The sequence below is a fragment of the Corylus avellana genome, chromosome ca2, assembly GCF_901000735.1.
Source record: "Corylus avellana chromosome ca2, CavTom2PMs-1.0".
In the NCBI taxonomy this organism is placed as follows: Eukaryota; Viridiplantae; Streptophyta; class Magnoliopsida; order Fagales; family Betulaceae; genus Corylus; species Corylus avellana.
Window position 1 is genome coordinate 1249893 of NC_081542.1, and position 12236 is coordinate 1262128.

The 12236-nt window shown below is 37.3% G+C and overlaps 3 protein-coding genes across 5 annotated transcripts; 1 reads left to right on the forward strand and 2 right to left on the reverse strand.

Annotated features, from left to right (window-relative positions):
* The first annotated feature begins 1163 nt into the window (after positions 1 to 1163).
* Positions 1164 to 3106, forward strand: LOC132173042 (ammonium transporter 2 member 3-like). Its single transcript, XM_059584600.1, has 3 exons — positions 1164 to 1763; positions 2182 to 2467; positions 2583 to 3106. Exons 1-3 carry the CDS (start codon positions 1164 to 1166, stop codon positions 3104 to 3106), a joined length of 1410 nt encoding a protein of 469 aa, XP_059440583.1.
* A 316-nt stretch (positions 3107 to 3422) lies between these two features.
* Positions 3423 to 6638, reverse strand: LOC132171534 (bifunctional nuclease 2-like). 3 transcript variants are annotated; one of them, XM_059582873.1, is made up of 10 exons: positions 6303 to 6638; positions 5476 to 5691; positions 5314 to 5366; positions 5174 to 5230; positions 4848 to 4913; positions 4672 to 4743; positions 4244 to 4362; positions 4070 to 4161; positions 3861 to 3924; positions 3423 to 3680 (listed from the first exon to the last, which is right to left on the reverse strand). In XM_059582873.1, exons 1-9 carry the CDS (start codon positions 6556 to 6558, stop codon positions 3878 to 3880), a joined length of 978 nt encoding a protein of 325 aa, XP_059438856.1. In that variant the 5' UTR covers positions 6559 to 6638; the 3' UTR covers positions 3423 to 3680; positions 3861 to 3877. The 3 variants fall into 3 exon arrangements, with proteins under 3 accessions (XP_059438856.1, XP_059438855.1, XP_059438854.1); XM_059582872.1 differs by having other exon boundaries at positions 3423 to 3683; XM_059582871.1 differs by lacking the exon at positions 3423 to 3680 and having other exon boundaries at positions 3866 to 4161.
* Positions 6639 to 8617: 1979 nt separating this feature from the next.
* On the reverse strand, positions 8618 to 12231 carry LOC132173044 (ankyrin repeat domain-containing protein, chloroplastic-like; the record flags this gene model as incomplete). The annotated part of the gene is made up of 7 exons (XM_059584602.1): positions 8618 to 9363; positions 9920 to 10018; positions 10109 to 10207; positions 10758 to 10856; positions 10962 to 11060; positions 11318 to 11394; positions 11769 to 12231. Coding segments are annotated over 7 exons (1086 nt in total), but the record flags the coding sequence as incomplete, so codon positions are not given.
* Between the last annotated feature and the right edge of the window lie 5 nt (positions 12232 to 12236).

A 12236-nucleotide genomic window follows, 5' to 3' on the forward strand; every position in this document is an offset into this window, starting at 1 on the left:
ATATACAGTACCAAAGAAGTCGCTTTCAGAATGCTAGGTGCCCTAATTTTTTTATGCTAACCAGTAAACACAACCATACTCGCACACCCCATGTTACTCATTTGCACATGCCTACCATACATGTAGGGCCCAATTACAAATTCTAAGTTTGGGAGGGGCAAAACTTAAAAAATAAAAATAAAAAAATGGAGAGGTATAAAATTAATTTTAGAAAGTAAATTTTAAAATTTTGGAAGTTTGTTACCTCCCACCCATACACCTAGCTTCGCCGAGTAATGCCATAGTCGTTCTTGTGTTTCTACAATAATAATGTGACTCTTAAAATTACTATTGAGTTTGTGATTAATCATTATTGAATTTCAATCAAATGATAATTTTAAAAGTTATTTCATTTTTGGAGAGATACAAAAATGACATAAGACAGACTTTTAGGATTACTCAACTTCGCTCCCTGACCAACAAAGGTTACTATTTACTAACATGCAAATAAGCTTAGCATTTTTTTACTTTGAATTTCGTTAATAATAGCCAATTGTATTGTTTTTATGTAAACACTAATTGAAAATTACTTGTTAGTTTTTTATTTGTTTGTTAGTATTTAATGGTACATATATTGTTTAAAATTTTTAAATGATGTGACCAGCACTTACATTATTAAATACTATAAAATTTACTTTGGACCATAAAATAATTTATCTTTATTTCAATGAATTGGAAATGATGTTATTTTGTGTTTTTTTTTTTTTTTTTTTGACATGTCCACACAAGAGAAGGGGAGGGGAGATTCGAACTAGTGACCTTCGCTTCATAAGGCGTGGACTCTAGCCGATTGAGCTATTATTCTTAATTGAATTAGGTTTGCATAATTTTTTTTTTAAAAAAAAAAAAAACTTTATTAGTTTCAAGCGCGTAAATTGCACCCGCACTTCCCTCGAGTAAAAATTTGATTCCCTTTGACAATTCTCAAAGTGATCTTTAGATCCAGCCAATAGGGACAGCAAAGAATGATGAGCATATCATCGATTATGCAAATAAATTGGGCGGCTTATCCAAAGCAACAGCAAAGCTCCAAAACTTGTCACTCTTTATATTGTAATCCCCTCTAAGTTTGCCCAAAATTTCCAAACAATATTCTATCTCTTCCCCCCTCATTCTTTCTCTCAATGAATAATAGCAATTTTCAGGGTCTCCCTAAGGCACTATACCCAGACTATGGATCCCCAGAATGGAACAACAAAGGAGACAATGCATGGCAACTCACAGCAGCAACTCTGGTGTGCCTACAAAGTGTTCCCGGGCTCGTTATCCTTTATGGGGGCATGGTGAAGAAGAAAAGGGCCGTGAACTCCGCATTCATGGCACTTTATGCCTTTGCCGCCGTCCTCATTTGTTGGGTCCTATGGGCCCATCACATGTCCTTCGGAACCAAACTCATTTCAATAGTGGGCGGGCCCAAAGTGGCGCTGACCGAAAAGTTTATCTTGGCCCAATATCCACTTGGGAATGTGCCAATGGCTGATTTTGTGTATTATCAGTTTGCTTTTGCTGCCATTACTGTGATACTGCTTGCTGGGTCTCTGCTGGGGAGGATGAACTTCAACGCCTGGGTGGTGTTCGTCCCATTGTGGCTCACTTTTTGTTACACAATTGGGGCCTTCACTATATGGGGCAATGGGTTTCTTGAGCCATACATAATTGATTATGCGGGTGGTTTTGTTATTCATCTTTCTTCTGGGGTTGCTGGTTTCACTGCTGCTTATTGGGTAATTGGCATGCATACTCATCATTTTGTAGTGTCTTAAACCACGTTAAATATAGACCCCTAAACTCATGTTACACGTTAAATATTCAGAAAAAGTGAAAGATATAAAGAATGAGATAGGATAGGTATGGAGCTCATTGTTCCGAGTAGCTGATGCAAGTGAGCCCTACATTGAGCCTCACTTACCTGCCTAAAATGGGTACAATTCGGACAAATAATTTCAAAGAACCTCGATCCTTACATGATCTACCTACCTATAGGGGCTTAATAAGTCTATAAGTTTGGGCTATTAATATATTTTAATAATTATTTTTGTGATTATTATTTAACGTGGAATTAATATCCACACCATAGTATATGGGTGCTTGTTCTAATCACTTTACTGATATTATGATTTCATGATTGTGATGATGATACAGGTTGGGCCCAGACACTCGCACGACAGACAACATTTTCCACCAAACAACATAATTCAAATGTTGGGAGGTGCAGGGTTTCTATGGTTGGGATGGACGGGTTTCAATGGTAGATCTCCATTTTCAGTGAATGGGATCGCATCTCTGGCCATTCTTAACACCCATCTATGCACTGCCACCAGCCTCTTGGTGTGGGTTTCCATGGACATGATCGTGTACAAGAAAAGCTCTGTAATTGGTGCAGTCCAAGGAATGATCACTGGACTCGTTTGCATTACACCGGGAGCAGGTTAACTCTTAAACTTGATGCATTTTTAACGTGCGAAATCGTAGGCCAAACAAACTCTAAAGATTACGTACCTAGATATCGTTTTCTGAGAATGAGTTTATCTTTGCATGCACAGGAATTGTGTTTCCATGGGCAGCGCTACTTATGGGAATATTGTCTGGTTCCATACCATGGTATACCATGATGGTCTTGCATAGGAAATCAGCGTTCTTTCAAAGCGTGGACGACACATTAGGGGTCTTCCACACACATGCTGTGGCTGGCACCTTGGGGGGGCTCCTCTCCAGCATCTTTGCCAAACCCAACCTTTTGACACTGATGTACGGACAAAAATACGGTCCAGGCTTAGCATACAGCTTTTCCAATGGAGAATTCAAAAAGGGCCTCAGCCAAATAGGCTACCAGCTTGCCGGAGCTGCTTTTGTCACTGCATGGAACGGCGTCATGACGAGCTTGATTTGTATTCTGATAAGCCGGATTGTTAGTCTTAGGATGAATGAAGATGACCTTGAGAGTGGCGACGATGCTGCGCATGGAGAGGAGGCGTCTGCACTTTGGGGTGATGGGGACAACATGCCAACCTCTCGTCATTGGCTAATATCTCCGAGAATACCTTCCCTTTGTGGCCGAAACGTCTAGCTTTGCACCAAAACTTCAATAAGAAATGCAGTAACAGTCGTTTCTGTGACTTGTATCTATTGCTTGTTGTATCAGTAAATGGTCAGGTTTGGCAGAAAACAGAGTAGATAGATGTGTATATTATGCATCAGTATGTCAATTCAGAAAAGTTCGTTAATTAAGCCGTGCACTGATCAGAAAGAGTTCAATAATTTTACCAACTCTAAATGATCCAACTACAGATCTTCAAATTTGAAAATCACTCGCACTCCAAAAAAAGATGAAGAAAAGAATACTTATAGATAGAAGTTCTTTTGATGCAAAGAGAGCCTGTACATTCAATTAGATGGAATTAATGGAGTGTCTTGTCATACATCATCTGTGAAGAATTACATACAAACCAATCTGTATTTGGCTTTGGAAATTACATCTCCAGGTAAGAGTGTTCTGATAATCTACATGGCTAGAATATTAAATTAAATACATGATTTTTTATCTACCTACAAAGAACAACATTTCCTGTACATACTATAATTTTGACGTTTCTTTATACATCAACTGATTCCTCAGGGCATTCGTGACACTTCTAGCATTCCTACTGAAAAGATACAACAAAAGTTATCCAAGAAAAGTTATCCTGCCACCCATGAGAAGATATATTTTGAACCATTTGTCTCTTAAAAAAAAAAGAAAAGACCAGCCACTAGCACAATTGAAAAATTTATGAACACGTTCCATTCCAATGTTTGATAAACAAACATAAAGGAGGATGCACCTTGTAATTGGTTAGTGTTAATGTATTGACTCACGAAGCTTCACTAGTTTGTCTCGGCACATGGCTGCAGGAACCGGTCATTAGACATAAATGATTCTCAAAGTTAGGCGCATGAATTCTTTTATCAAAAGATCATTGAACATTGTGACTGAGCAACTTACAAACTAAAAATGTAATCAGAGAAAAACAAGGGCTCTGTTCTAATATACCTGCATCTTTGTACCTTTCTTCTTTGACAGCCAAATTCATATTATTCACCAAATCAAGCTCCTCAGATAGTATATCAGGACCATCTGCAGCACTGGACAAGATAAAACTCACCCTTAGAGATACAACAATAACAGATGATAGCGTAACTGAGATCCCAAGTATGCACTCAATACCTGTCAAGAGAGACATCATATGTAGACTTCGTAGACTTAGTATTACGTATTCCGCCCATTCCATAACCAATTCTAATAGCATCTGTCAAGACAATTTGTCTACTTACATATATAGGAGCCTGCAGAAAGCAAATTCCAAACAAGATTATGATAGTGAAAATCATGGAGTAATTGAGTTCCTATCAGATTAAAGTGGCTTTTAAGAAACATCCATGCAAAACCCATGGATTTTTGTCAGAAAGATTATAATTTGTTGATATCAACAGGGATAAGGGGGTGCAAAGCTGGGCTTCTCTATCTGAATACAGTGACAATTAGTGTACAGATCAAGGAAACTTCAACAATCTTGAACTGCAAAGCCGGGGTTTCATTATTTTGCAAAAATTTAATTGCTGGATTTGCACTGCAAAGGTGTGGCAAATATGTACCTTGCATCGATTTGCCACATTTATGGCATCTGAGGGACGTGCATCCACACTTAGAATGTCATTTTTCCCAGGCTGCAAATAATAAAAGCCTTAATGTAACATAAAACTTAAATTTCATACATATACTCTTATGTTTGCAGATAATCAAGGCATACTATTAATAAATTTATAACCACCTTGCTAAAATATAGTCTGGCAAAGTAAGTATTAATCACTCTTTCTGTAATTCTCACCATATTGACCTGAAACCACAACTCAATAGCATTATACAACAGTTTCCACGTAAAAGAAAAGAACTTCATAAAACAAAAGAGCAGTGCTATCAAGCCGGAAATTGAGAGTCAGTTTCAGTCCCCTATCTTTACAAACTTATACTAAAAGCAGTTGCTAGCATTGTCATTGACACACAACTAAAAATAGCAACTAAAGCAGGAAAATGAACAAATAATACAAGCCTTCAGATTTCAGACTGTAATAACACGTAAGAAAATTAGCTTCATACTTCATAGTCTAGTTTTTCCAAGAGATTTCTGACAAACTGGAATTGATCTGGGGAATCCTGCAGCAAGTATAAATCTGAGGGTTGAATGTTGGTATTACAAAAAGAAACAACAAATATCAAGAAAAATATCAAGAAATTACCCCATTCTTATCTTCCAATTGTGTCTCTATAAGTTTTTGAATAGCAGAGTCCCCTGCAGTAGTAGACATTTCAGGTTTCTCTATTCAGATATGTTCAGAAATGACAATCACAATGACAGAAGAGAACACCATGCTGATTATGATTGAAGTTCATCCGCATACCTACAATAATCGGTAGCAAAAACTCTCCATCACAAGAAATCTTGAGGAAGATCGTAGGACTCTGAAAGTGGTGAAAAAGATCCTCTCCAATTAAATCGACACCAACTCGAGGTTTTTTTCCTTGGCCTGAAAAGGGAGCCAGTTGACCAGGCCAAGACTGCCATTTCCTCTCTTTTAGAAATCCTTGCTTCCACATACGATAATGCAAGAATGTTTCTGCACTAAGTTGACTTAATGAGAAAAGCTCAAAGACAAGGATGGACCATTAGCATCCTCAATGGTTTGAAGTTCTCAAGTTATAAGATTAGGATCCTCTAGATTTTCTACGGTAAATATACGGTGGAGTTCTTATACTCCTAACCATTATCTTTAATTAAATAGTTCAGATTTTACCATCTCAACATTTATCACTGGCAAAGCATCCCTAGTTTTTCTTTAATTCATTCTGTCACTAAATTGTATAGTGACTAAAGAAAATCTAAACCATTTGATTCAAAATATTCGTTAAAATTTAAGAATTCAACCATGGAGTTAATCTATAAAATCTAGAGGATCCCTCTACCATGTGCAACGAAAAAAAACATTCAAAATACTAATACAACTATAATTAGCAACCAAATTTGGCAGTTAAAATACGCTGCCAAAATAAGCTCAACATAATAAGTAAAGCAACACATTCCTAAACATCATCAAAATTCAAACAAAGCTTAATACGAAATCCGCCATAGAATGCAATATTGATTAAACTTCCACGAAGGTTTCTGATAATCAAAAAAAAAAAAAAAAAAACCACCAAAATTTGAGGAAAAATATGAGAGATTAAGGACCTGAGAGAAGGAGAGAAGCTTCGAGAAACTCGTGGCCGCTATCATCGCCAGCATTGCCGGATCCGCCGCCCAAGCCTGCTGTTCCGCGGGAAGACTTGCAAGAAACGACGAGGATTGGGAGGAGCCTACGACACCGTTTTGCCCCCACACCAAACCGAATCGAGCCAGGGTTCGAGCTCGAACGGCTCGCATTTCTTTGATCGCTTAAGGTCCCGAACCCCGATACTGTACGGACGCAAAGACGCGCTCCGAGCATCTTTAATATTACGGAGATAGAGAGAGAGAGAGAGAGAGAGAGAGATGCTGGCTGCGCTAAGCTGAAGCTGAAAAGCACCAATGAGGCAACAGAAGCGGAGTGATAGTTGAATAATGAGACGGGTTTATTCTATAGTATTTTTCTTAATTTACAAGGATGATCGGAATAATAAAATGTCCTTAGATATAGTAATATTAGGACAAAGTCTTCAGTAGATAACATTATGGACGATGTTTGAGTTTAAAATGTGTTAAAACAGATTTGATTGTGTCTAAGCTATTCAATTTGTGAGAAAAATAATAAAAAATGGAGAACTTTGATGCATAAGTAGGAAAGAGGTAACTCAATCGGCTGAAACTACGCTTAATAAAGCGGAGGTCATTAGTTTAAATCCCCCTCCCCTTTTTGTGCGACATGTAAAAAAAAAAAAAAGTAGGCAAGATATTTGAAAAAGTAATAAATTGATTAGATAAAGAGTTTTGATCAATAACCAAAAGTCATTTTTACGCAGTTGAGTTGCCTTATTGTCGTTTTTTATACCATGATTCATCTTTTACATGTGGTTCATCCTACGTTTACCTTGATTAAGACAGTTTACCTTCAAGTTAGGGGTGCTCAATTAAATCATAAATTGTAGTAAGGCGACAACTAAGTGGCCGTGTAGCACAATTACGGTTTGGGAATTGATTCCCGGTTACGCACGTGAAGAATTCTAAGGTTAATAATAGGTGTGTCAAAAATTACTGGGAAATCGGAGACCCGGTTTCGGTTTCAGTTTGAAAAATCCAAAAACCGGGTACCCTGGTTCCGGTACCCGATTTTTGGTACCCGGTTTTTATCGGGTTACTGGGAACCGGGTTTCCATTTTATTTAATAATATATATATATAGGTTTAGGATTTTTGGGCTTTTTTATGTTTATTTTTTAATTATTTGGAACAATCACAACAAAACTCATTTAATTTAGATAAAAAGACTAATAGATTTTTAAAAAAATGAGCCAACTTATCAAAAAAAAAGGGTCTATTTTAGGCTCAATACCTAAAATAAGCCTAGAAAATAATTTTCTTAAAAAACCGGTTACCGGACCGGGTAAAACCGGAACCGGCCGGTAACTGAGACCCGGTTCCCGGTTTCGGTTTCCCAAAACCAAGAACCGGCGTACCCCGGTTTCGGTTATCGGTTTTGGCCAAAAACCAGAAAACTGAACAGAGTTAACACCCCTAGTTAATAAGTTGATCTTTGACTTGATAAATAAGTCGCATGGGCTTATGAGTCAATAACGCAACAAAATATATATGACTCTTACCTGCAGCTTTAACAAATTAACTATTCTTTTGAAAAAAAAAAAAAAAAAATTATTAATGCATGATAGATGCTATCACACATACATTCATATTCAATCCCTTGGAATTGTTTGATCTTAAACTTAAAAGCATTACTGATGTTAACTCAACAGCTACTACTTGCTTGCTTGTAGTCTTCAATGTACAAAGGTGATCAGAATAATAATATGCCCTCTTTGAGTATAATATAAGCCAACCCACTGATTTTTTTTTTATTTAATTTTTTTTATTTAAACCGACGAGTCAATTCAAAATTTTCAGTTAAATATGCGTTGAATTTAATCATTTATTGAAAATCACGATCTTATCCTTTAGAAATTATTCTAAATTTGGGAAGTAATATACTAGTTGAAAAATAATTTAGTTATGCTATGAACAACTTTAAAAACTAATTATCGGTCACGGGAAATCTCATCCCACACATTCACACCCCGCATCCCCCTTTATTAACCTAGCCAAATTTCTGTGAAATTCAGCCATCTCACACGTTCACACATAATAGAATCCTCTCAATTTCAAAGGTCTACTTGACAAAGCCTGTAATTATTTAGAGTCCAATCTGGTTTTCATGGGGCTCATGGAATTCAATGCAGAGATTTGAACTCCCAGTCCAGCATGTGACCCAAGTGCAGCACTGAAAGTCTGAAATCTTTAGGGAAACAATCGAACAGGTTTTCTACAATAAACCAATAAGCTGATAAACAGTATCACACAAAAGAAAAAAATATCACTTTCATTCATCATTCCTATCAACAAAATTCCAAGGATATTAATAGATTGGGAAAGATATTTAAATCGCCCAATAACAATACAACTAGGGTATGAACATATTTTTCAAGACAAAACTCAGATTATATTTTTGATAGGTAAATAGAGTTCATTAACAAGAAAAAGAAAGAGATCAATCATTACATTATATACCAACCACTTCTTTAATAATTACAAAATATCACATCTAACCCGCTTACTAGTTTTGTGGAATAAGACGAGTCATTTCATAGTTAAGATCAATGTTGTTGTATTTAACGGCGTCAATGATGTCACGTGAAAATATGTTAGCACGCCATTCAAAAAATTTAAATGATATGACATCATTTACACACTAAATGCAACATTAAATCTTAACGATGAAATAGAGATAATCCTTGTCCCACTTTTACAAGGTTCAGGGTGTCAAACTCACACTCCTTTCATCTGCATTTTTGCTGGTGACACCCTTTCCCGTCCTGACCCAAAAAGAAGTATCAGAATCTGATTCTTTATAGGATCATGTAGCGTATGAGGAAACCAAAAAACTGACGTTGAGAACTCTATCCATCTCGGGAAGCTGTATCATTGATAGTTGTGTTGGTTGTTGTAGTTACTCTAGCTTTAGGAAGCTGCTTCAACAGCTTAATAAGCTCGTAAGTCTTTGTGTCTTGACCCGAATAAAGGCACAGGTCAAGTGGGGTTAAACCATCCTGAGACAAGATGAGTAGTGCAATAGATCAAAAAACACGCAAGTAGGAACTAAGCGCAGCAAGCAGCCCATAAGAACAACTTGTAACTTTCAAACACTAATTTCAAATCAACCATAATGGAAAACAGGAGGAAAATTTTTAGGTGACATTCGATACTCAAAACAGCAAAAGTGCTGTTTGTGATATATGGTATGAAAATCATATAGGATACTCTATCCAACTAAATGGCATTTATTTTTTTGTTTTGATTGGTAAGTTCCACACGCATCTAGTGAGCATCTAGTGAGCCTTGAACCCACGACTTCACCCTCCACACCTTGCTACAAAGGGAGGAAGTGCCATTTGAGCTAAAACTCACTGGCAACTCAATAGCACGTATTTTGAAAGCATGTTAGATGGGTTTTAATTCATGAATTGCATCACGTGAAAGTATTGTCAACCAAGAATTATTCCAAGAAATGAACATTCATATTTAGAAATGCTTCATGCTTTAGGGAAATGAGTGCAATTACGAGCAGAATCAGAGGTTTATGCCCTAAAGCACTTCAGTATTTACCTCGTTTTTCAATGTCTTGTCAGCTCCTTTAATCAATAAAAGCCTCACTACATCTGTTCTCCGGGCTTGAACAGCAAGATGTAATGGTGTCCACCCATCCTGAATTACACAATAAAAACAAACTCAACAATAGGATCACAACTCATTGACAAATGCACGCAAGCAACGAGGAGGAATTGTTAACCATACTTTGTCCTGATGATTTATATCAACATTATACAGTAGAAGAATTTTAATTGCCTGACTGGAAGCTGTTCGGACTGCATAGTGCATCAAAGTGGCCCCATCCTGTTTTTACCAAGAAGAAGAAGAAAAAGAAAAAAGTCATGTCAATTCATCATAAAATATGTTGATTGTATATAGGCATGCATATTATTGGGAGAAACATGACCACATCACCAGAAACCAAGATCTCCTTGGGTTATTCAAATGCTCTATGTTCTGTAAAAGCAATGTGTACTGACACAAGAAAATACCAAAACCATCTAGAATTTTCAAATAGTTAGTCAACAATAATGACAACAATGATAACAGCAGGGATCCCTAAATGTGTTGACAAAAGGCAAAAAAGCAAATAATTAAAAATATAATATAATAATTGAACAAATAAAGTGCCTTTTAGACAAATAAATGTATCAATGATTCAAATATTTTTCCAGAACCAGTTTGCACAACTATGCTTCACCGAATTTAAGTTGGCACCTAGTTCACATGTTTAGAGAACATTATCTAAGAACTGAATATGTTTGACATTGCTATGAATTTGGGACTGGCATCATTATTTTATTGTTAACAAATGTAGCTAATAAGAAGACGTACTAGGTGAATTTCTACTCACTTTCTCGAGCACAAATGGATTAGCCGACTCTCTCAAAAGATAGTTTGTAATAGCCTGCTTTTTTCCAATTATTGCTTTGTGAAGAGCAGTCCAACCATCCTGGAAAGGAAATAAATTCCAAGGCCCAGATTAAGAGCAGAAAAGCAGCAATTATAACTTCCAAGCACTTTAGCACCCCATATCACAAGTGCTTGTTTTCTATACCTTATCTGCAGCATTGATATCAACATTATGCTTCAATAAAACATCCATGAGGTAGAACTCTCCTGATGCAGCAAGAGTATGCAAAGGTAGCCACTTTTCCTGAAAAGGATTGAACCAAATGTTGAGTCACTAATCAGGGAATTACGAAAGTGTGTGGAGAAAACCATTTCAGGCGTCCAATTTTCAAAAATTGCAACCGAGACAACTACTCATTTGGACCCAAAAATCCAGGAAGGCTGTGAGGATCAGCAACTAGTTTCTTAAACCAAAAACCATACAAGAACGCCAAAAAAGTTGAAAGAAAATCAAAAGAAACAGAATTACAATCCAATGGTCAAGGTCCATGTGAAACTTACAGAGGTAGCAGCTGCCACATCAGGTTTCTTCCTAGTCAGCAGAAACTTTTCCTCCTTAGTAAACAACTTACGACGGCCTATTCATTCAAGTGTAAAAGATAAGTATTGATGGCAACAATGACTACGAGAATTATCTTTGTCAAAATCTCAACAGAGCAGTGCATGTGAAATTCTTCAACAGAACCAGATGAAAAGAAAGTTCTGTGCACTGAAGAATAAATTACATACCAATGAACTGAGAAATTGAAAGACAAATTAATGAGCAAAAAATGCAGACACCCAAATATTATTAACTTCTATCTGATACCAAACGGTGCCTTAAGTAGAAAACCCGAAAAAATTAGCTACCCCTTCCTACTCCTGCAGTAATCTCCATAGCTTATTCTACTAGCTTAGCAAATCCACCTTCAGAGGCTTTATTTTTCACAAAAAAGATAAGAAAACTTCCTACCTTCAGAGGCTTTATTTTCACCGGGCTCGTAATTCCCACTATTGAAGAACTCCGTCACGTCCTCCAAGCCCCTACCGTACACCGCCCACCTGGGGTTCTTGGGCACCACTCGCTGACTCGACGCGTTCACTTCACCTCCTTTATCCTCCTTCACCGCAAACCGCGACGGGTTATCGAGCACGAGCGGCTTCACCTGCGCCAACTTGGCCTGTTTCAACTCCAAATACTCCTCCAAATTCACGTTCCTAATGGGCTCGTATCCCTTCTTCCTCTTCTCCACTTTGCTGCCGAACTCCAATTTCTGAGCGATCCTGCGCCGTTCTTTCTTGGTGATGTTGATCTCCGCCTGGATTTGGTGCCACTGGTCCGGGATTAGGTTCTCGGGCTCGATTTCCGGGATGGGTTTCTTGTGCTTGTGTTTGTTTGGCTTAGCGGGAATGGGGGTCTCAGAAACAACGTCTTGTTGGA